Source organism: Lithobates pipiens, unplaced genomic scaffold (genome assembly GCF_037356315.1).
Source record: "Lithobates pipiens isolate NorthernLeopardFrog02 unplaced genomic scaffold, aLitPip1_a1.2 Scaffold_27, whole genome shotgun sequence".
NCBI classification, from domain to species: domain Eukaryota; kingdom Metazoa; phylum Chordata; class Amphibia; order Anura; family Ranidae; genus Lithobates; species Lithobates pipiens.
The window spans coordinates 151961632-151987659 of NW_027507788.1; the positions used below are offsets into that span (position 1 = coordinate 151961632).

The 26028-nt window shown below is 41.4% G+C and overlaps 1 protein-coding gene across 2 annotated transcripts in view; it reads right to left on the bottom strand.

Moving 5' to 3' along the window:
- The window catches only part of MORN1 (MORN repeat containing 1), a 536457-nt gene that overhangs the window by 345162 nt on the left and 165267 nt on the right, over positions 1–26028 (bottom strand). For both annotated transcript variants that reach the window (XM_077457667.1, XM_077457666.1), the window contains exon 8: positions 15240–15350. In XM_077457667.1, the coding sequence (XP_077313793.1) occupies positions 15240–15350 (111 nt within the window). The remainder of the gene's footprint in view (positions 1–15239; positions 15351–26028) is intronic.

Sequence of the window (26028 nt, forward strand, 5' to 3'; positions counted from 1 at the left end):
TCTGACCCCTCTGTACCCCAGATATCCACCCAGAACTCTGACCCCTCTACATCCCAGATATCCCTCCAGCACTAAGACCCCTTTACACCCCAGATATCCCCCCAGCACTCTGACCCCTCTACATCCCAGACATCCCCCCAGCACTCAGACCCCTCTACACCCCAGATGTCCCCTAAGCACTCTGACCCCTCTGTACCCCAGATATCCACCCAGAACTCTGACCCCTCTACACCCCAGATATCCCCCCAGCACTCTGACCCCTCTACATCCCAGATATCCCACCAGCACTCTGATCCCTATATATCCCAGATATCCCCCAGCACCATGACCCCTCTACATCCCAGATATTCCCCCAGCAGTCTGACCCCTCTACATCCTAGATATCCCTCAGTACTCAGACCCCTCTACACCCCAGATATCCCCCCAGAAATATGACCCCTCTACATCCCAGATATCTCCCCAGCAATCTGATCCCTCTACATCCCAGATATCCCCCCAGCACTCTGACTCCTCTACATCTCAGATATGCCCCAGCACTCTGACCCCTCTGCATCCCAGATATCCCCCAGCACTCTGACCCCTCTGCATCTCAGATATGCCCCAGCACTCTGACCCCTCTGCATCCCAGATATCCCCCAGCACTCTGACCCCTCTACATCTCAGATATCCCCCAGCACTCTGACCCCTCTGAATCCCAGATGTCCCCCAGCACTCTGACCCCTCTACACCTCAGATATCCCTCCCATCACTCTGATCATTCTACATCCCTGATATCCCCCCAGCACTCTGACCCCTCTACAAACAGTGCTGGACAGCTTGGCTCACCATAACACCATCCACAATGCCACTTCCGCAGGCGGGCTCTCAGTGCTGCTGACTCGTTAGCTCCCACTCCAGCTCCTACCCCGCAGCCTTCGAGTCCCAAGCATTCAAACAGCGTGAGGCGGGGTCAGAGCATCACTGTTGCTCCGGCCCTGCCCCTCCCTGCTGGCTGTGAAATAATAGGTATCGTTCTGCACAGCACGGCACACTACTTTCAGCCTGCCTATCCTGTGTATCCATCACTCTCACTGCCATCATGGGTCCCCCAATTTTGGGGCAGCGTGGGCTCAAGGGCCAGCTGCTTTGGGGAAAGTGCAGGGGTCCCCCATGCAGCTGGGGCCCTGGGCAGTGCCCAGATGTGCCCACTCATTAAGACAGCCCTGCACCATAGAAGTGGTATAACTTATAATCAGTGTGAGGAAGCTGGTTAGATGATAGGCACAGCCATTGGCTCCATTACATGCTCTGTTTTGGAGCACACCTGTTACCTACTGTGACATGTGTTAGTTGGTCTGAATTGCATGAATATCCATTGCTGGGGGTCTCTTTAGGATCCCGGAAGCCTATGTACTTGCAGCATGCAGATTTTTTTTTCTAAGCTTGATGCTGAAGACTGCCTCTGGGGCAAAGCAATGTGGGATCTCAATAATCTATTAAGAGGTGCCCCACATCATCAGTGCCAACATATGTGGAACATAGAAATGCCATACTGCTGATGCCCCCCCGGTTTCCTACAATACATTTTTTAGACCAATCAATGGGATCTAAATTTCAGCACTCCACTACCTAAAGCTCCCTCTCCAGTATCCATGCCACTAGAATGACCTTACCACCAGGAAGTACACCTCACTCCCCATCATCCATGACATCCATGAGATCTAAATTGCAGCACTCCATAATACAAAGCTCCCTCTCTAGTATCCATGTCAAAAGAGTGACCTTACCCCACCCCCTCACTCCCCAGCATCCATGACATCAATGAGATCTAAACTGCAGCATACACAACTCACTCTCACCTATCCATGCCCACACAAAAATGCCTCATTCAGAAGAAGAAGCCCACTCACAATATCCCCTCCCACTATACTCCCCATACTCAACAGTAACTTTGCCGACTCCGAAAACCTTCACATTTCTGGGATCTATATTTTCCCAGGACCTGAAGTGAACATCCAACATCAACATAATCCCTAAAAAAAAGCCCAGCAAAAGGAAGCATTTGCTCCATATGCTGAGGAAGTTATACCTGCCTCAAAATCTGCTAATACAAATGTGCACTGAAAGTCATTTTGAAACTTTAAACCAACGACAAATTGTATTGTTATAGATATTTGACCATTTTTTTTTGGTTTTTCTCTTACATGAAGTGCATCACCCCTCTTGATTACACAAAGAGCTTCTTATCTTCGTATAATCTGCACATGGTGCTTCATACCTCTCTATTGCACACGGTGTCATACAGTGTGCATGTAATATTGTGATATAAGATTACCAATGCATTTGTAAATGTATGAATGCACCCTAAAAATGAATACTGCAAACAGCATCCCAAGGTAAACACTTTGTATTATTTTCTACCATTTTTCTAATGTAATCATACAAACAACTAAGTAACCCTAATGCCACGTACACGCGGTTGGAGCTTGTTTTCGGAAATTCTGACCGTGTGTAGGCTCCATCAGACAGTTTTCATCCGAATTTCTGTCGCACAAAATTTGAGATCTGGTTCTCAAATTTTCCGGGAAAAAAAAATCAGTTTGTGCAAATTCCGATCGTGTGTACACAATTCCGATGTACAAAGTGTCACGTATGCTCAGAATAAATTACGAGAAGGAAGCGCTCGGTCTGGAAAACTACCATTCGTAATGGAGATCACACATTCGTCACGCTGCAAATTTTGAAATCTTTTAAGGCAGCGCATTCTCTTCTTCTTTATAATGCTAGAAGAATGAAGTTGTTTTGCTGCTCAAATTGAAAAGTGCGAATCGTCTCTCACTAAACTTCTAACATGTGATTAGCACAATGATCCCAAAGGGTGGCGCACTTGGTATTGAACTTCCCTTTTCTAGTCCCGTCGTACGTGTTGTACATTACTGCGTTCTTGACGTTCGGAAATTCCGATAACTTTTTGCGACCGTGTGTATGCAAGACAAGTTTGAGCCAACATCCGACGGGAAAAATCCCATGGATTTTGTTGACGGAATGTCCGACCGTGTGTACGCGGCATAAGACAACATCTAGGGTTGTTAAAAGATATTAAGGATACCAAAGGGTAGTAAAGGATACTTTTTTCATTTATTAAACAGTTCTCAGTTGGGTTGTTTTAATGCAGCTGACTTGCCATTTGTCATTTTCGTTTATCTCTAGCCTATAGTGAAGGATCACAGAAAACATTACCGTCGCTTGTCATTTTAAAACTACGTGTACAGTATTTGGATTTCACAAATTCCATTGCACTGAGGACAATGTGCAGGTGGATAATGTACATTTATCAAATGTATCTGAAACCTCTCAAGGGCCTAATATGGAGGGCCAGGCATATCCTCCATGGTAATCTACAATTACATGAAATGTATACTACTACATGAGCCATTCAATATGTGGGAAATTAAACAACTTAAGTGCACGCTGAGAAAATTAAGACTTTGCCTCGTTTTAATTTCTTCTATTTAATAAAGTGGATGTGAAGATTATAAATGGTGTGTGAGGACAATGTGAACGAAGAATGTTAAATGTTGATATCAATTGGCAGATCTGAAACACAATCGAGCATGCCGGCATTTATGACACTAAAGTTATAATGTAGGTTTTACGTTTTACAGCGCTCTATTATCCACTCAAAGAAAAATGTCATAAATGAAAGTAATGTGAAATTTTAAAGTTCGGTTACCTTGTGTGCATTAGGGAGGAACAAAAGTGCGCTGGGAAGCACAAATGATACATGGATAATAGATTTCACTGAAGCTGCCATAAAAGATGAGGTTTTATTTTACTATGTACATTTTAGAAATAGTTCTATCGTGGCGTTAATAACTCTGGTTACAACAGACTCCACTGCAGGCAACTCTCATACCTATTAGGCCTTATGTACAATAAGAGCATGAACACAGGTGCAGCTTCACCCAGAATTTTCACTTAAAAAGTTCCTTAAATGACTCTGCAGCTATAATGCTGCATAATATTTCATACAGCTAAGGCTACATTCACACTGGCAATTTAGACCGGTGCAAAATGTAGCAGCAGGAATTTTCTGGCTTCTTCATGTCACTTCTGGCTAGTGGTATGTTATAGGCTACCAGCCTCATTCACCTGCAGTGCTCGCTGGCTGTGCCGACAGCCATGGATACCTGTGATCGCCTGCAACTTATCATTATAGTGAATGGGGCCAGCAGCTGCACTGAGCCGATCAGAGCCGCAAATTCCTGCTGCTACAAATTGTAGCGGCCTAAATCACCAGTGTAAGTGTAGCCTTAGGCCCCTTTCACACATGCGGACAGTATGTCCGTATTTCATCCATCCGTTTACGGATGAAATACGGACATACATGCATCCCTATGGGATAGCGGGTGTCTGCAGATGAACATCCGCAGACACCCGCTATTGTTCACCTCCACAATTATCCGATTCTGCAGACGGAGGAAAATCCTATTTTTCTATCCATCTGCAGAGCGGATCGGATGAACACGGACAGATGGTCCGTGCTCATCCGATCCCCCATAGAGGAGAGCGGAGAGCTGACAGGGCGGTCCCTGCACAGTGTGCCGGGACTGCCCTGTCCGCTACCGGCTTAGCGGGGACAACGGAGCGATCACCGCTGAGCGAGCGGATCATCACGGGGCGGATCATTACTGATCCGTCCCGTGTGAAAGGGGCCTAAGGATCCCTTCACACGGGGCGGATCAGTGCTGATCCCCCCCCGTGGATCTCTGCTGAGCAGGAAGATGACAGGTCCGTCTTTGCACACTGCGCAGGGACGGACCTGTCACAGCGCTGCTCACCCCTATGGGAGATCAGGTGACGACGGACTGCAGTGTCCGTTGTCACCCGATCCGATGACGGAGGGAAAAATAGCTTTTTCCTCCGTCACACTTTTTCGGATCGGAGCGGGTCGGATGTCAGCGGACTTGTCACCGCTGACATCCGACGCTCCATAGAGCTCTATGGAGCATCCGTTCAGGTCCGCCTGAAAAACTGACAGGCGGACCTGAACGGATCGTCTGTGGGAAAGGGGCCTAAGGTGAAAAAAATCTCTTTATTTGCTGTATTTATAACACAAGTGCACCTTTGTGATAAAAAAGCTACAATGTTGCCCCTCATGTCTCGTTTTTTTTTCAATGATGTTACCTTTTCTTATTCTCGTTTTCTGCCCCTGTTTATGCTGCTACGACTTGTCATGCGTTTTTGACATTTCCAATTTCGCATGGCAAGTCACACAATATTGTCGGCAATGGAACTGTTCAAATCAGTGCGACTCCGACTTTGCGGTGCCACACTGATTTGTAAAAAAGATTCCTGTTCCTATTTTTTGTGATTTCAGGTGCAACTTGCATAGACTTCTGTGCATGAAGTCGCACAGACGTCAGGCAAGTCCCACCTGAAATCGCACTGACATGCAGCTTTGAAATCGTGCTACCTCAAGAGAAGTAGTTGGATTTCAAAGTCGCATTCAGTGTGAACGGGGGCTCTAGGAAGCATCAAGTCGCACCACTTGGAGGAAGTAGCAAGTGCAGACTAGGTCTAGGTCACAGACTATATAATTTTTTATATATAGGAGGCCTCAAATGCATCCCATGAAATCTCTAAAGGGGCACACAGAATATTTTGTAGTGTACTAATATAGAAAGATGTCAGCAACTAAAGGCATGCTGCTAATAATGGTTATAGATGCAAAACTTGCTACAGAGGTTGTTCGCAGTGTTTCCAACCATCAGTATTTTTATTGGCAGCCAGTAAAAAATTGGTACTTTTCTTCTGCCAGTAAAAGGCAAAGGTTGCTAGTAAAAAATATGGCTGTGACGCTCCGCTCATAACTGCACATGCTAAGGCCATCTGAGTGCCTACTATAATGTATTCGGGCAGAGTCGGTGGAGTGCGGGTCTGGCAGAGTCGGTGTCTGAGCTTGTTGTGTGATGCAAGGAGACAGAGCGGCCGATGTCTCTTGTGTGGGTCTGTGGGACAGGAAGAAGGTGAGCCGGGAGTGGGACTATCTGTTTGGACTGGAGTGGAGTGAAGGGATCACCTGGCATTGAGAGACTGTCACTGTGACTCAGGAGGGGACGTGTTGTGTCAGTGAGGTGTCATCATCATCATCTGTGCTTAGGGTTGCCACCTGTCCGGGATGCACCTGGACAGTCCGGGTTTTAAATCACGTGTCCGGGTTTCTGTCTCCTTTAAACCCGGACACATTATTCAGACAGTAATGTGGCTCAGAACAAGGCTTGACAGGAGGCTGAGGGGGGAACTATGTGTTACTATTCTCTATGGAGTGCCCAAAGGTGTCCCAGGTCTGTCACATTCCTATAGTGTATATTAAAAAAAAAAATTTTAATTGCTGCATGCCGCTAAAGTGTTCAGGTTTGGCTTCAATAAAAAGTGACAACCCTATCTGTACTGCTGCACACTGCTGTCAGTGTCACTGTAAAGGCCCGTACACACAATCAGACTTTTTGACAACAAACATGCAAATTAGCTGTTTTAAGGCAACATCCGACTGTGTGTATGCTCCATCAGACAAAATATTTCAGTTTTCATCTGACTTTTGTTGGCTGTGTGAACGGACAAACTTTGTGGCAACAAAAGTCTGATGGAGCAAAGTCCGATCGTGTGTACAGAAAACCATAGGACTTTTGTACAAAGTACAAACACGCAAGCTCAGAACCAATGCAAAAGATCAGACAACAATACAGAAATTGACCAAAGGTGGCGGTAAAGAGCAGAAAAAAAAAAACACATGATTTGGTGAAAGTTGGCTGAAAATGTCCTGCCGTATGTATGCAATACAAGTTCATGGCCGACGCCCTTTGTACAAAAATCTAAAGTTTTCTGTCAAAAATAGAAAGTTTGTACAAAGTCCGATCGTGTGTATAAGGCTATAGAGTCCATTTCATGTGTGTGCCTGACCATTCTAATTTCTTGCCCTCCTGAGTCCTATCCCTGAGCTACTTACTTACCACTGTATATCACAAAAAGAATAAGAAATATGTTATATGGCTTAATATATACCTTAAATCACACTGCTAATTGCATATTGTACTTCTTTGTAGCCTAAAAACTGAACTTTGCACGTAAAAACAACAATGTAATTTTGTAACTTTTTGAAACGGCAGTAAAAATTTGGTGGTGCCAGTAAATTTTGGGTGTCATGTCAGTAAATTTCAAACTCGTAAGGTGGCAACACTGGTTGTTAGAGACAGGCTTCAGGAGACAGTCATAGACTGGAGACACATTACATGAGACTGTTAGGCCGCGTACACACGCGCGGACTGTTGGCCCAACTTTGTCCGTCCAACAGTTTGAGCGAACAGTCCGCTCAAACTTAGCATGGACGGACATGGCCACACACGACGGACGAACAGTTTGCTGAAACCGTGCGCGATGACGTGAACGGCACGTACGACGGGACGAAAAATACGACGTCCTATACACTGCAATGCAACCTTCCGACGTGGAAATCCTTTCTGAGCATGCGCGAGACTTAGTTGGCCGAACAAGCCTACACACGAGCGAACAGTCCGCTGAAACCTTGTTTCAGCGGACAGTTTTTCGGAATTTCCGTAAGACCTTGTTCGGCCAACTGTCCGCTGAAACTGTCCGCTGAAGCCCCACACACGAGCGGACTGTCCGCCCAAACACTGTTCAGCGGACAAGGTTGGGCGAACAGTCCGCGCGTGTGTACGCGGCCTTAGAGATCAGTGCTATTACAGCCCCTTTACAAATCAATGATTTCACATTTCTGCTCCCTTTAGCCTTCCTAACCACTCGTATACCAGCGCTGATTATAAATGGCAGCTGGTAGAATAGGATTTTACACACAGTCCTGGCTATTACAGCACTAAAAACATTAATTAGAACATATTAAGAACACATTCCAAAAAATTTAAGGTGCTCAAGTTCATTCACACCAAAATTCGTACTGTCACACTTATTTTGCTGATGTCACCTAAGCAGTAGACCCTTCAAAGTGATTGAAAGGTAGATATAATACGTCTATTGCACATGGGAAAATCTCCAATTTCTCTTTCTAAAAATCTCCATAGGGAAAAGTCATTCATAATGTTATTGCTCATGTAATATCCAGAAAGAAACTCTAATGTAATAGCAATGCTAGGTATTCAGGGATATATAGGGGGTGATTGTTGGCTTATTCAATGATAGTAGTCCAAGTAAGATTATATCTACAGTAAATAGCATATAGTATTCCTTCAATAAGGTATTTGAAAACATATACAAATGTGCTAAGGGAAGAGGCAAGGAAAGTAATGTTTTATACTTAGAGTTGTGCTCATAAGTTTACATACCCTGGCAGAATTTATGATTTCTTATCCATTTTTCAGAGAATATGAATGATAACACAAGAACTTTTCTTTCACTCATGGTTAGTGTTTGGCTGGAGCCATTTATTATCAATCAACTATGTTTACTCTTTTTAAATCACAATGACAACAGAAACTACCCAAATTACCCTTATCAAAAGTTTACATACCCCAGTTCTTAAAGCGGTAGTAAACCCGCTAATTATTTTTTTTTTTTTTATTACCACCTGCAAAGCAAAAGGCATAATGAGCTAGTATGCACATACTAGCTCATTATGAAATACTTACCTTAGAACGAGGCCCCGACATCCGGCACGATCCACGCCGAGGGAGCTGACATGCTCCCTCTGCGATTCTTCCGGGTATCGCGGCTCCATTGCTGTGAGTGTCTGGAGCCGTGATATCGTCACTCCCACGCATGCGCGCGGGAGATTTCATCCCAGCCGGTCGGCCACTGCCGGACTTTCAGCCGAGAATCCCCTTGTGCGCATGCGCCGCTGCAGTCAGCGGCGCATACCGAGAGGAATATCTCCTAAACCGTACAGGTTTAGGAGATATTTTTTTTACCTACGGGTAAGCCTTATTATAGGCCTTCCTGTAGGTAAAAGTAAAAAAAAAGTGTATACAACCACTTTAATACCATGTATTGCCCCTTTTAACATCAATGACAGCTTGAAGTCTTTTGTGGTATTTGTGGATGAGGCTCTTTATCTTCTCAGATGGTAAAGCTGCCCATTCCTCTTGGCAAAAAGCCTCCAGTTCCTGTAAATTCTTGGGCTGTCTTGTATGAACTGCATGTTTGAGAGCTTCCCCAATGATAATGAGGTCCGGAGACTGAAGTGGCCACTCCAGAACCTTCATTTTATTCAGCTGTAGCCTATGACAGGTCGACTTGGCCTTGTGTTTTGATTTATTGTCATGTTTGAATGTCCAAGTACGTCCCATGCGCAGCTTCCTGGCTGATGAATGCAAAATGTTCCTCCAGTATTTTTTGATAACATCCTGCATTCATCTTGCCATCAATTTAGACCAAATTTATTTTGTAGCTTACACATCCCCAAAACATCAGTGATCCACCTCTGTGTTTCACAGTAGGAATGGTGTACATTTCATCATAGGCCTTGTTGACTCTTTACCAAATGTAGCGTTTATGGTTGTGGCCAAAAAAAAAAAAGCTACATTTTGGTCTCATCACTCCAAATGACTTTGTGCCAGAAGGTTTGAGGCTCGTCTCTGTGATGTTTGGCATATTATAAGCGGGATACTTTGTGGCATTTCTGGTGACTTGACCATGAATCCCATCTCTCTTCAAGTGCCTCCTCATTGTGCCTCTTGAAACAGCCACACCACATGTTTTCAGAGAGTCCTGTATTCACCTGAAGTTATTTGTGGGTTTTCTTTGCATCTAGAAAAATTTTCCTGGCAGTTGTGACTGAAATTTTAGTTGGTCTACATGACCGTGGTTTGATTTCAACAGAACCCCTCATTTTCCACTTCTTGATTAGAGTTTGAACACTGCTGATTGGCATTCTCAGTTACTTGGATATCTTTTTATATCCCTTTCCTGTTTTATACAGTTCAACTACCTTTTCCCACAGATCCTTTGACAATTCTTTTGCTTTCCCTATGACTCAGAATCCAGAAACGTCAGTGCAGCATTGGATTATTATCACTATTATTGTTATTATACATGATTTATATAGCGCCAACAGTTTACGTATCGCTTTACAATATAAAAGGTTATATACCGTTATAATACAATAAAATACAAGAGGATTAAGAGGGCCCTGCTCAGAAGATGAAAGATGCAAAGTTATGTCAGGAGTCCAGCTACTTGTTGACCTTTTATACACACACACTAATTACAAGCAAACAGATCCCAGGTGAGGATGGTTACCTTTAATAGCCAATTAAACCCCTTTGTGTCAACTTGTGGGCCTGCTATCTGGCAAAAATTGCAAGGTATGTAAACTTTTGATCAGGGTCACTTAGGTAATTTTTGTTGTTTTTTTTTTATTTAAAAAGAGTAAACACAGTTGATTGATAATAAATGGCTTCAGCCAAACACTAACCATGAGTGAAAAAAATGTGTTTGTGTTATCATTCATATTCTCTGAAAAATGCGAAGAAATCATAAATTCTGCCAGGGTATGTAAACTTATGAGCACAACTGTATATTAGAGAAAGCATCTTGGGATTTTCCTTTGGGATTGTTTACGGTAATCATTTTCCTTTGGGATATTCTGAATCTGAATATTTATTTAGATGAGCATGATTCCTTAAAATGGTTCAAAAGTAAAAATTTTTTTTTTTTTTTTATCTTAACCGGTTCCCGACCAGTGCACGCCGATGTACGTCGACAGAATGGCACGGGCAGGCTTATTGGCGTACAGGTACGTCCAATCTTCAATGCTGCCCTGCCATCGGGAGCGCGCCGCCGGCGGTGCGCTCCCGCGCTGGTCGGCACCCCCGTGAGTCTGGTCGCGGGACCCGCGGACTCGATCACTGCGCCCATACCCGCGATAGTCTCACGGGACGGCTGAATGGAGGAAATGTCGTGTAAACAGCATTTCTCCATTCTGCCTAGCAACTAGTGACGCTGATCTCTGCTCCATGTGATTGGAGCAGAGATCAGTGTTCACTAAATGAAAGTCCAACCCCCCCACAGTTAGTAACACACCCCTAGGAACACTTAACCCCTACACTGCCACCCACTGGTTAACCCCTTCACTGCCAGTGTCATTTACACAGGAATCATTGTACTGTATAAATGACAATGGTCCCAAAAATGTGTCAAAAATGTCCGATGGGTCCCCCACAATGTCGCAGTCACAATACAAATCGCTGATCGCCGCCATTACTAGTAAAAAAAAATAATAAAAAATGATTAATAAAAATACTATAAAACTATCCCTATTTTGTAAATGCTATAACTTTTGCGCAAACCAATCAATATCGCTTATTACGATTTTTTTAACCAAAAATATGTAGAAGATTACGTATCGGCCTAAACTGAGGGAAAAAAAAGTTTTCTATATATTTTTGGGGGATATTTATTATAACAAAAAGTAAAAAATAATGCGTTTTTTTTTCAAAATTGTCGCTCTATTTTTGTTTATAGCGCAAAAAATAAAAACCGCAGGGGTGATCAAATACCACCAAAAGAAAGCTCTATTTGTGGGAAAAAAAGGACGTCAATTTTGTTTGGGAGCCACGTCGCACGACCGCGCAATTGTCAGTTAAAGCGACGCAGTGCCGAATCGCAAAAAGTGGTCTGGTCTTTGACCAGCAAAATGGTCCGGTCTGTAAGTGGTTAAAGCATTCACTGCATTAAGATAACAAACACACCCCACTATCGTGGGGATTAAACACTTACCTATCTCCTTGGCTGCAGCACCATTCTCTTCCCTTCATGGTCTCACAGGAGACACTGAGGAAAATGGGAGCCATAAACTCCTGCTGCTGTCAGTCAAACTCCTTTGAAGAGGGAGTTGGGGCGTGGCTTACTGGCACTTTGTGTCTATGGATGCACACAGCCCAGATCCGAAGCGCATGGGCACAGGTGTCGCCATGGTACATGGCTTGCTAAGGGGGCACTGGGAGGAAGAAGGTGCTAACAGCATTGGCAAGGGACTGCCAAGGAGGAGGTAACAGACTGCTCTGTGCAATATCATTTTAGAGGCACCTCTCTTCTCCTTTAGGTTGCATTCACACATGAGCGTAATGTCTTTGAATGCTTTTCCGGTGTGTTTTTATGCACGATTTTGGCACGGGTTTGCGTGACCTTGCGCGTTTGTATGCAGTGTTTTTGAGCTTTGGATTTTTTTATTAGCCAATAAAGAAAACTTATCTGTTGCATCATTTGTTGCTAGGTATTTCAGCTTTTTTAGCTTTTCCATTAGCTTTTATTTCTTCTTTTATTATTATTAATTTATTATAATGTTTTTTCGTTAGGGTAAAGGGTTCGAGTTCAGTTTAGGTTAGGGTTAGGATTAGGAGTTAGGGTTAGGGTTAGTTATCTATTTATTATTATATGAATAATAATAAAAACTGAATAACTAAATGTAAAATAAATACACAAATAAATAAAAATCATAAATAAATAAAAAATCAATAAATGAATACTAATTAACAATAAATAAATAATTAACCCTTAACTTTACCCCTTAAAAAATAATAATAAATAACTAAAACACCCTAACACAAATGTATTATTATTATTATTATTATTATTATTATTATTAATAATAATGTATTTTTTTGTTCGAGTCTGGGTGTTTATTGTTATTTATTATTGTTATTATTATTAATAATAATTATGTATTTCATTTTTTAAGGTTAGAGGTTAATTATTATTTATTAATGTATTATTACATATTATTCACTTATTTTACTTATTTATGATGATTTTTAGTTATTTGTGTATTTATTTTACATTTACTTATTCATATATTATTACTATTTTATTTTTTATAGTTGAGAAGAAAATCGCACAAAAATGTGCAAATACGCACCAATGGCGCGTTTCCATTTATTTCTATGTGAATACAAACGTGCCAAAAACGCACAAATCTGGCCAATTCGAGCAACAAAAAAAGCTCCAGAACTTGTTTGAGCTTCAACTCATTTGGCTTCAGGTGACATGGATTGGAGACGTGAACCATCTCCATAGAGAATCATTGATTTATTTTCTCCTCCAGCGTTATTGAGCTTCAAGCTACAAAACGCTCATGTGTGAAAGCAGCCTTATACTCAGTTGTGACATGACGCTACTTGTATATCAAGAAATTGCTAAAAATGTATAAAAAAAAAAATGTTGCTTGTCTTGTAAAACACTGTCAGACCAAGTTACTCTCAATCCAAGGTTTTACTGTATACCTAAAAAAAAAAAAAAAAATACCTAGTATAATTTTCAATGCAATGCTTCTATTCCATATCCTGGCTGTGATTCTAGTGAGCAAGCATGGCCATCAATATAAAGAAGCTGCCAGATACATGGAAACACTGCAGTGAGCCCTGATAGCACAATATTGGTAAGTATGGAGCTTTGTGGGTGGAGGGTGGGCTAGTTATATTATGGGGGATGGGGGCAAAAACGGAAAATTATGTTTAAAATATGTTATTTGAATTTGCAAGCAAAAATAAGTCTAATTTTAGAAAAGCAGATGTATAGGCGCTGCAACCTTCCCACATAAATGCTCCACCCGGTGCTCAGACCTTGACACCTCCAACGTACCAGAATAAAGGAAAGTGGTGGTCGGCACTCATGATGACATCCAAAATAGGATTTCCTTATTAAATGCTTTTACAAAGCCTACAATTTTCGGACGTTAGTCATTACTCATGGTCATAAGTCGAATTTTCCTTTGGATTGTGCCACTGATACTCATCAGGCACTAACTTGGTATAATCGCAGAGGCCCTGCCATTCCCACTAGTGCTACGCACAGATACACTAGCTCTGCAGCTTTACTGGTGGGGTGTTTCAGCACTGGCTGTAGAACTAAGGTGTTATATAGAGATGTGATCTATCGGTGTGCCTCTGCTGCACAATAAATTGATAGACCAGTTCCATTGAAAGTTCCATGCTGTTCCCAAACCTGTTTAGGATTGTACTTGGAGCACATGATACCACAGGCCTATGTGAGTAATGGCTCTTTTTCATACAGGCTTTATGCCTTTTGTCACTACGGTATGCAGTATGTTCATTACTGTGATTTTCTAGTAAGATTTAGTCTCTTTAAATTCAGCAAACTACATTTAGTCAAGTCATAGTTTAGCTGTAGTTTATTGTTTCTAAAACCAAATTTATTTTTCAGATAGAGTTGGGAACAGGTAAACCTCTTTTATTTAAATGTTCTCTCCAAAGTAGGGGGTGCCCCTTCTTAGACAGTGCTCTAAGACAGATCAAATGCCCCCATTAGAAGATTTCCCTTCACCTCCTGTTTTGGGCACAGCTGCAAAATTTTAGATTTTTCATTACTTTCTCTCCTAGTAACAATGGCCACCAAGACAAATCATGCCAGCCAGCCACTGATGACAATTAAAACTAGCCAATGGTTTTAACAATTTCCTACAATAAAACAAAAAAGTTATGGCCTTGGATAATTTAGATATTTTTTAGTTCCTGTTTTTACTATTTGTCTTCTCCAAATGTCTTCACGTTATTAAGTTGATGATTGGTACTCGGTAGTGCAAAAAAAAATTTGATGAGGTTAGCTTCACTTTCTTTACCAGTGCTTGTGAGTGCAGTGCGCTGTTGTGATATACCCCCAGTACCCAGGTCCTTGATGTCCTGCACGTACAAGATGTCCTCAGTAGACTGTCATTAAATTATGGAAGACTGGGGTTTACTAGAGGCAAAAATATTTTTTTTTGCAGTACACAGCACTGGAGCGAGGGTAAAAATTGCAGTCAAAACTGGTTTTCTTTTTGTTTTGAACCCCATGGAGAGGAACTGATAGCAAAACATTAGCCCAGAGGTGTGCATTAAGCTACAGATTTAATTATGCCAGTAAAACAGATACAGAATGGGTTGATTAGTATATCTATATTTCAAAAAGACAGATACAATTTCATGGTTTACAATGATATCTGGGAAAGGTGTTCAGTATTTTATATTATTACCTATACATATACTGTGTGTATATAAAAGGGGAAGCCAAAAAAACTGCAAATTTAAATTTGCACTGCAAGTCTGCTTGAAAAAAAGGAAGATATGTTATCATACAATACTAATTTATATATATATATACACACACATATATATACACACATATATATATACATTAGTGCTGTAAAAATTATACCACTACTAGTGCTGCTAGTACAAATAATAATAGCAACAATAAAAATAGAGTAAGATGGAACGATGGAATTGTCTTACTTTCTGCAATATCACCATCTTCTGTCTGTAGCTGTACACGGAATGTCACAGGTATCCCTTGGACAACATCAATGATATCTCCTCCCAGTATAACTATCTTCTTTGCAATGTCTGAAATAAAACCATTAATGAGTAATATAATGAATTATATAGGTGATAAAGCTGTACATCATAATGGAGAAGATACTTCATTGGCTAGTCTTCAAGAGAATGACTTCATTTCATCAGCCAAAGAAATTACACAGTATTGGTATCATAGATTTATAAGGTAAGTACTAATGATACAGAAGTGCAACTGCTACAGGACCATAAGGTCACAAACCTGGTAATCACTACAGCCCCGTGATTTACTAGCACTCTGCTCACATTACATTTTGTACAAAAAAATCGAATTTGTCATACTTTTGTGTTCCTTTTTTATTGTTACATGTCATCTGAACCTTTAGTAAGCTTATTGAAAAAGATACATCTACATCTCATGTTATTAAATGTTAGAAGGAGACCATTGAAAGCTGTTTTCAAAGATACAAGAGCATCCTGTTAAGAGTCTGCACCAAGACCCTGAGGCTTTTAGGTGTGACTCTCTAAATGGTCAGCTCTTTTTCTTAATAATACCATGTAAGGTGCCCCTTAAAGGAAAATACCAGGACAGAAATATGTGAACTGCCATTGATGACTTAAAGATTAATGTTTCAGAGTTGTCATTCTAAGCATTTTGTGAGTCATTGATTAAAAATTAGTATATGGCTTCATTTCATCAGCCAAATAAATTACACGATATTGGTATCAGATTTATAAAGGTAAGTACTGATGATACAGAGGTGCAACTGCTACAGGACCATAAGGTCACAAACCTGGTAATCACTACAGCCCCATGATTTGCTAGCACTCTGCTCACATTGAATTTTGTACAAAAAAAAAACTATATTTGTCTTACTTTTGTGTTCTTTTTATTATTACATGTCATTTGAACCTTTAGTAAGCTTATTGACAAGATCCATCTACATCTCATGCTATTAAATGTTGGAAGGAGACCATTGAAAGTTGTTTTTAACCACTTCCCGACCAGCGCACGACGATGTACGTCGACAGAATGGCACGGGCAGGCATATTGGCGTACATGTACGTCCAATATTCGTTGCCGCCGTGCCATCGGGAGCGCGCCGCCGGCGGCACGCTCCTGCGCTGGTCGGGACCCCCGTGAGTCCGGTCGCGGGACCCGCGGACTCAATCGCCGCGGGCATCCCCGCGATCGTCTCACGGAGCGGCCGAATGGAGGAAATGCTGTATAAACAACATTTTTCCATTCTGCCTAGCAACTAGTGACGCTGATCTCTGCTCCATGTGATTGGAGCAGAGATCAGTGTACACTAAATGAAAGCCCAACCCCCCCACAGTTAGTAACACACCCCTAGGAACACTTAACCCCTACACTGCCACCCACTGGTTAACCCTTTCACTGCCAGTGTCATTTACACAGGAATCGCTGCATTTATATAGCAGTGATTACTGTATAAATGACAATGGTCCCAAAAATGTGTCAAAAATGTCCGATGGGTCCCCCACAATGTCGCAGTCACAATAAAAATCGCAGATCGCCGCCATTACTAGTAAAAAAAAAAATAATAAAAAATTATTAATAAAAATGCTATAAAACTATCCCTATTTTGTAAACGCTATAACTTTTGCGCAAACCAATCAATAATCGCTTATTGCGATTTTTTTTACCAAAAATATGTAGAAGAATACGTATCGGCCTAAACTGAGGGAAAAAAATGTTTTTTTATATATTTTTGGGGGATATTTATTATTACAAAAAGTAAAAAATAATGCGTTTTTTTCAAAATTATCGCTCTATTTTTGTTTATAGCGCAAAAAATAAAAACCGCAGGGGTGATCAAATACCACCAAAAGAAAGCTCTATTTGTGGGAAAAAAAGGACGTTAATTTTGTTTGGGAGCCACGTCGCACGACCGCGCAATTGTCAGTTAAAGCGACGCAGTGCCGAATCGCAAAAAGTGGTCTGGTCTTTGACCAGCAAATTGGTGCGGTCTGAAAGTGGTTAAAGATGTGAGACCATCCTGTTAAGAGTCTGCACCAAGACCCTGACGCTTTTAGGTGTGACTTTTTTTTCTTAATTACACCATGTAAGGTGCCCCTTGAAGGAAAATACCAGGACAGAAATATGTGAACTGCCATTGATGACTTGTTTTTAAAGATTCATGTTTCAGAGTTGTCATTCTAAGCATTTTGTGAGTCATTGATTAAGAATAAATATATGTAAAACAGGTGTCCTGACACTGTCCAGGGCAGTAGCTCAACAATTAAAGAAAAGTTTTTTCAAGCTACAGCTCTGGAGCATACACCTTCAGTAACAGCAGATCATATTTTAAAGTGTATGTCCAGGCATGCAAAAGATTAAAAATAAACATGCAATACACGTCCCCATGTTTTATTGTTAAAAAAACAAAAAAACAATGCAAGCACTAAAAAGAAAAAAAAAATAACAGGCGATCTTGCCAGAAACCAGATATCTCCTATTCTTCTGTGCTGCCCCTGCTGCACCAAAATCCTAAGCAGTGTTGCCAACCCTGATTGAGTTCCCTGCTAGACTACAGAACTCCATCTGTCCCTCTCCACGTGTATACATTTATTTCTTTCCCAGCAAAACAATGCTATGCCTTGATTTCCAACAGCCTGCTCACATATTATGCAGGTTACTAAATAATTATGCTTTGGAAGCTTCTTGGATATAGCAAACAGCTTTACTTTTATGAATAATATTAGATTATGTCTTTACATCATGGAGAACAGAAACAGGAACAAGGAGGATGCAAGTGCATGCTTAGAGACAGACAATACATCCTGTTATTACATTACCACAGGGAAATCACATTATAACACTGCAGTGCCACCTGCTGGGTAGAAAGGTATAATGAATATATATCAGTTTATATTAGCAACTTTGCTGTTGTTCTTCCAACGCCCCTTCTCAACAGCATGCGCTTTGTCAAATTACATTTAGCTTCTTCAGGAAATAACTATGACATTCCTTCAACAACGGCTTGGTGAGTGCATCAGCAGTCATCTCCTCTGACAGGCAGTACTGCATGTGAATAACACCTTGCTCTTGATTATCCCTTAGTAGGGGATACTTGACATTGATATGTTTGGTCTTAGGATAGACCCTTTCTGATTGCGTAAGCTTTATACAACCCTGGTTGTCTTCAAAAACGGGATTTGGTTTTGACATGTCGATCCCAATGTCCACAAAAAGTTGACAAATGCATATCGTTTCTTGACAAGTGTGTGCTGCTGCAATGTACTCTGCTTCAGTTGAAGATAGAGCAACAGTTACTTGCTTTAGACTAGACTAACTTATGGTTCTCCATACTGGAAGATGAATCCGCTTGTGGATTTGCTGTCTGTGCAGTCTCCAGCCCAATCAGCATCGACATATCCAACCAGTTTTGGATTGGATGTTGCTGGTAACCGTAACTTCATCTGAATTGTTCATTTGAGGTACTGCATCAATCTTATCACTGGGTTCCAGTCATGCTGACAGGGAGCTGAAACTTTCCTGCATAATATGCCCACTGCTGCTGCTATGTCTGGTCTTGTCACAGTGACATCAAATAGCAGCTTACCAATTGCTCTGCGATACATGTCATTGTTGGGTAGCAAGTTTTCTGCTTCATTGCTCTTTTGGTAGCCTGGCTCCATAGGAGATTTCACTTACTTTGCATCTTGCATATGGAATTGTTCCAGGATTTTGGAGATTTTCTGAGATTGGTTGAGAAGATAACTTCCATCTTCTTCTCTCTCTATTTGGATTCCCAGATAGTAGCTAATGTTCCCAAGTTCTTCAATTTTTGTGAACTATCTGATTGTAATCCCGTTCAAAAGAAGTTATAATGTCATCAAAATAGATAAGAATGTATACCCATCTGTCTTCTTGATTCCTGGAGTAGAGACAGGGGTCTGCTTTACTTCTTAAAAATCCCTCTCTGGTATGTACTTTGTTCACTTTCTCATTCCACATCCTTGCAGATTGCTTAAGATGCTCTTCTGAAGTTTACACACAAAGTTGTCTTTTATGATGGGAGTGAATGTTTCATCGTAATCTTCACTGAATTTCTGGAAGTAACCCTTAGAAACTAGTCTGGCTTTGTGTTTATGGATATTCCCTTCTGACTTTACTTTGAAAGTCCACTTACTTACTATAGTTTTGCAGTTAGGAGGGAGCTCTGTGAGTGTCCAGGTTTTATTTTCTTGATGTGACTTTAATTCTTCTTATGTTGCTTTTCTCCATTTATTGGCTTCATGTTTTGGCAGTTTGGAGGGTGGTACCCCCTCTGTAGTCCAAGTGGATCTTCTGATTTCAGACAGTTCAGCAGGATCTGGTGGGAACTTGATTTAGATGATGTGAGTTCCACCTTCTGACTCCTGCATAGCTTTTCTTCTGGTTTGCTGGGTATATTCACTTCACAGCTTTCAGGGATTGGTGTTTCTGATGATGGGCTCTCATCAAAATAAACTATATGGCTTATTGTCACTTTTTCATTCTTTGGGTGTAGGATTCTGTAACCCTTAATTTGCTCACTGTAGCCTACTAGAATGCTCTCTATGGCTCTATTCTCCAGCTTGAATCACTTTTACTTGGAATATAAGGATATGCTTTACATCCGAACACTCTGATGTGCCCAATGCTAGGCTTTGATCCATGCTACATTTCAAACGGAGTACTTTTATTGGCTCTTGAGGGAAGTTTGTTCTGTAGGTAGGTTGCAGTTATGGCTGCTTCTCCCCAGTACTTGTGAGGTAGGTTGGCATCTGACAACATGCATCTGGCCATTTCTATAAGAGTGTGATTTTTCCTTTCTGCTACACCGTTTTGTTCAGGAGTGTATGGTGTGGTTGTCTGGTGTACTATTCCTTGTCTCTTCAGGTATGAGGCCACTTCTTTGCTTATGTATTCTCCTCCATTGTCGGTGCGTATTATTCCTGGTTTCCTTTGGAATTTGTTGCTAGACATGGCAATGAACTCTTGAAGTTTCTCTGATGTTTCATTCTTGTGTTACATCAAATAAGTATTTGTGTTCCTGGAATATTCATCAATGAAAGTCAGTAGATATCTGTTCCCACCTGACATAGGGGTTTTCTTTTGACCGCCTGCATCACTGTATACGAGATGCAGCGGGTGGGTAGTTTTTCTTTGAGATGCCTGTGGAAGGGGAGCACGTGTGGCTTTTGCTTCAATACATCACTTGTATTTCATGATAACTTTGTGAGGCATTATTGTTAAATCTTCTGATAAACCTCTCTTTATTATGTCCTGTATAGCTTCTGGACTTCTGTGTCCCAGCCGCCTGTGCCATTAGTGAATACATTTATTGTGTATGTCATTAGAGACTATATTGGCTTACTGGTCTGTGGTGATGAGCCTGTATAGGTGATCATCCGGTTTTTCTTTTGCGAGGATTCACTTATTATTGTGAAGTGTGCATCCATCACCCTGAAACTTAACTGAGACCGTTGTTTGCAAGACTTTTCACTGATAAAAGGCTGTCTTCTAGTTCTGGAATATACAGCACTTTCTTTACAAGGATACTCTGCTTGCCTTGTGGTGTAATGCCATTCAGGAAGCCCTGGCCTTTACATTTGGAAGTGATGCTTTTCCGGTTTGCTAGGAAAACTTTGTCTTTTGCACTGTAATCAATGTTTGTAAAGAAGGTGTCATCGTTAGTCATGTGACTTGTCGCACCTGAGTCTATACACCAGCCGTGTGGTTTGCTGCTCTGTGTCACTTTAAAGGTGCCACTCCATGATGTGTCTGCAGTTTCTTTTGTAGCTGCTTTGACTCTTTTTGTGGATAGCTCTAGCTTTCTCTGCTCAACTTTCCAGTTAGAACAGTCCTTTAAGTGACCGGTCTTCTTACAGCGAAAAGGCTCTGCTTTCTTTGTTGTGCTTTATGCCTTTGTACATCTTAAGAGCTTTGTCATCATGGTGGGCATTTTCTTTCCTTCTGTCATATTCCTCAATTAATTTCCCTTTGACATATTCCAATGTTAGCTGCTGCTCTGGTCTGTTTCTAAAGAGTTAATGTGAGCAGTATAGGTCTCTGGAAGGCTGCAGAGGAACAGGGCAACAGTTTAGTTATCTTTGATGTCCTCTCCGATGGCATACAGCTGTTCTATGATTTCTAGCATAGCATTCATGTGGTCACACATTTGCTGGCCTTCTTGTAGTTTCATCTGGTAAAGCTTTCTTAGCAAAAACAGTTTGCTGTTGAGACTTGAACACTTACAGCTTCTGTGATGAAGTCCACATACCTTTGACCATTTTCTCTTTTCTTATGTGGATAAGCTGGTCATCCGCCACAAATAAGCTTATGATTGCTTTTGCCTGTCAGTCATTCCTATCCCATCCCATTCTTCCATCTCTTCATCTGTGGGTCTGTCTGTATTCAGCACTTGCCACAAGTTATCCATGCTAAAAAGCATTTCCAGTTTAAACATCCACAGCTGGTAATTAGCATTATTGAGCTTTGCAATTGCAAACTTCACATTTGAACCACTTGCCATGTTTCAGTAGCTCGTATACAGTATTCACTAACTAGCTATACTCACTGAGTATTCTTTCCAGTGCCTCTGGGTGCTGCTGGGTGCCTGTGATATCCTCTCTAATGCCTAGGTGCCTGGGACCCATAACCTATTATGCAGGTTATTTAAAAATTATGCTTTGGAAGCTTCTTAGATATAGCGAACAGCTTTACTTTTATGCAGAACATTAGATTATGTCTTTACATCATGGGAAACAAACAGGAACAAGGATACAAGTGCATGCTTAGAGACAGAAAATACATCCTGTTATTACATTACTACAGAGAATACACATTATAACACTGCAGTGCCACCTTCTGGTTAGAAAGATATAATGCATATATATGTCAGTTTATATAAGCGACTTTGCTGTTGTTCTTCCAACAGTTTCTACATCCTAGGTAGTTCTGGGATGGGAGGGTGCTACATCATTATGAACTGACCTAGGGTACCATGCTTATCACTCCTCCCAGAAGCTGCCCTGGAAGAATTCAATACAAATCTGGTGATGATGTTGCAAGTGTTAACAAAAGCTCTTTATTGTTACAGGAATGAGGGACTTATCAAGGTCCATAAAGACATGGATGTGCGAGTTCGGGGTGAAGGAACTTAACTGGCCTGAACAGAGCTATGACCTCAACTAGATAGAAAACCTTTGAGATGAATTAAAGCGGAGACTGCGAGCCCGGCCTTCTCATCCAACATCAGCGCCTGACCTCACAAATGTGTTTCTGGAAGAATGGTGAGACATTCCCATAGACATATGCTTAAACCTTGTGGACAGCCTTCCCAGCAGAGTTGAAGCTGTTATAGCTGCAAAGGGTGGGACAACTCAATATTCAACCCTACGGACTAAGACTGGGATGCCATTAAAGTTCATGTGCATGTAAAGGCAGGTGCCCCAATACATTTGACAATATACTGTATAATCCAGGATAGTGCTACAATAGCTGTCCTTGCTCAGCTCTCAATATGCATATTGTTAATCAGCAAGGAGGGGTGGGCACAGACACAGGGAGTAAACAATTGATATTTTTTAGTAATTTGCACTCTCTCCATAATAAGGAAATGTCTAAGCGCTATTTAAATGTATCTGGTAGTTTCAACATCTGTTCATTTGAAAGAAGTATCCTGCATTTTTTGTTAGACCAAAGTCCTTCTTTACAATATAGCCATACTCCAGCAGAGCAGAGTTTCTGGGGGCCAGCAATCATAACCTTTCATGAGTTTCCCACAGAGGATGTTAAACATATTATTGAACTTCATAACTGTCATAACCAGAAGTATGTAGAATGTCATCCCCAGCGTACTTCCCGCACAGTCTCTCAGATAGACTGCAGATAACTGACATTCCCAGCCACAGTACATGTTGTGCTCTTCCAGTCAGTCAAAAATGGCTCCCAAATTTAAATTCCGAGTACGGTCTTCTTTGGCACATTGACAGTGTGCACATGGTACATAATAATTACAGTCTCTGAGGGACTAGTACTGTCTAGCACCAGGAAATATTCCACATCTGGTGATGAGCATAAGTCACATTTAGAGGAAGCATCACCAAATTGCTGCCTACAGTTCAACAAAAAATACATTGTGCAAGTAGGACTTCTATAGCCATGACGTGATTTACAGACCTCGGGCAGGGAAAGAATGATGTCAAGAAAAAGGAATGATTAATATTCTTCATTGCTCTATGTTTATAAAAAAACAGAAACTGCTACATTTTGTAAGGTTTTAGTTAAGGTAGGGTCATTTACTAAGGGTTTACGAGAGTGTCTTTCTGCATGCTTTAGTTTGCCTGATTTTGCTGCTATGCACAGAAGTTTATTAGTGGACATAAAAAGCACCCCCTACAAAAACAGAAGTCTGCTGTTATTTTTTTTTTTTTTTTACATCTCCTCTGCAGATGTGCCAAGGATGCTTAAATGCTAAGAACTTACAATAACTGCATTTGATATTAAAGAGTTGGGGGGGGGGGGGGCACACCATAGGAGTAAGTGAGTCTGTGACTTGCAGCTTACAGTTGGGAAGATGTGGCAGCCAGAGTTACGACCTTGCGTTCTTCCATGGTGTGCCTGACATCACGGGGTGGAGGAGACATGTTATGGCTGAGAATCATAAAGATGGTGATGTCCAGGAGTGTAATAATGAGTCTTAGAGCCATTATGCTTTAGGTGGAATACATTGATGGCATTAAAATGATTTAATTATTTAAAATGTTGTGTATCTAAAATGAACATTTCTGTTTATTTTAAAGGGCAACTGAACAATAATAGAAAACAAAATCTGCTAAAAAGAGGTAAATGTTGTTCTTGCAAGCTTAATATTTAAATAGTTGAAGACCTTGGATTTATAAAGCCTCACACGCACAATGAGAATATCAGATGAATGATAGTTACTTTTTTTTGGATGCTAGTCTCATATCGAAAACTAAGGCCACGTACACACGCGGGGACTGTTCGCCCAACTTTGTCCGTCAAACAGTTTCGGCAAACAGTCCGCTCAAAATTAGCATGGACGGACATGGCCACACACGACGTACAAACAGTTTGCTGAAACCGTGCGCGATGACGTGAACGGCACGTACGACGGGACGAAAAATACGACGTCCTATACACTGCATTATAACTTTCGGCGTGTAAAGCCTTTCTGAGCATGCGCGGAACTTAGTTTGTCGAACAAGCCTACACACGAGGGAACTGTTCGCTGAAACAAGGTTTCAGCGGACAGTTTTTCGGAAATTCCGAAAAACCTTGTTCAGCGGACTGTTCGCTGAAACTGTCCGCTGAAAGCCCACACACGAGCGGACTGTTTGCCGAAACACTGTTCAGCGGACAAAGTTGGGCGAACAGTCCCCGCGTGTGTACGCGGCCTAACAGGTTACTAAAGTTACAAAAATTCTCGTAAGACAGCACAAGTTCGGAAGTGATGTAATGTATTGTATTGTAATGTATTATTTTATTTTATTAAGTTTCAGAGCATGTATGGTCCATGGCCAAAGGTTTTGAGAATGACATAAATATTAATTTTCACAAAGTCTGCTGCCTCAGTTTTTATGATTGCAATTTGCATATACTCCAGAATATTATGAAGAGTGATCAGATGAATTGCAATTAATTGTCCCCCTAAAGTCCCGTACACACCATCAGATTGTCTGCTGAGTTTTTCCTTCAGATTTACCAAAACCATATAATATGAGGTCAAACCTTAGGAGTTTCAATGTGTATGCAATCAGGCAGGCCCTTGCACTACATGGTTTTGGTAAATCTGAAGGAAAAACTCAGCAGACAATCTGATAGTGTGTACGGGGCTTTAGCTATGAAAATTAACTTAATCCCATAAAAAAACATTTACACTGCATTTGTAAAGAAGACTTCAGAGTGCCCAAGAAAGTCCAGCAAGTGCCAGGACCATCTCCTACAGTTGATTCAGCTGTGGGATCGGGGCACCACCAGTGCAGAGCTTGCTCAGGAATGGCAGTAGCAAGGGGTGAGTGACTCTGCACAGTGAGGCGAAGACTTTTGAAGGATTGCCTGGTGTCAAGAAGGGCAGCAAAGAAGCCACTTCTCTCCAGGAAAAACATCAGCAAAGTGTACAGGGACTGGACTGCTGAGGACTGGGGTAAAGTCATTTTCTCTGATGAATCCCCTTTCCAGTGATTTGGCGCATCCGGAAAAAAACCTTGTCCAGAGAAGAAAAGGTGAGCGCTACCATTAAGTCTTGTGTCATACCAACAGTAAAGCATTCTTAGACCATTCATGTGTGGGGTTTCCACTTAGCCGAGAGAGTGGGCTCACTCACAATTGTGCCTAAGAACACAGCCATGAATAAAGAATAGTACAAAAAAATCCTCCGAGAGCAGCTTCTCCCAACCATCCAAGAACAGTTTGATGATGAACCATGCTTTTTCCAGCATGATGGAGCACTTTGCCATAAGGCAAAAGTGATAACTAAGTGGCTTGGAGAACAAAACATCTAAATTTTGGGTCCATGGCCAGGAAACTCCCCAGACCCCAATCCCATTGAGAATGTATGGTCAATCCTCAAGAGGCGGGTGAACAAAAAAAACCCCCCACAAATTCTGCCATCAGTCATTCTACCATCAGTTGCCCTGAAGTTGATTGACAGCATGCCAGGGCGAATTGCAGAGGTCTTGAAAAAGAAGGGTCAACACTGCAAATATTGACTAT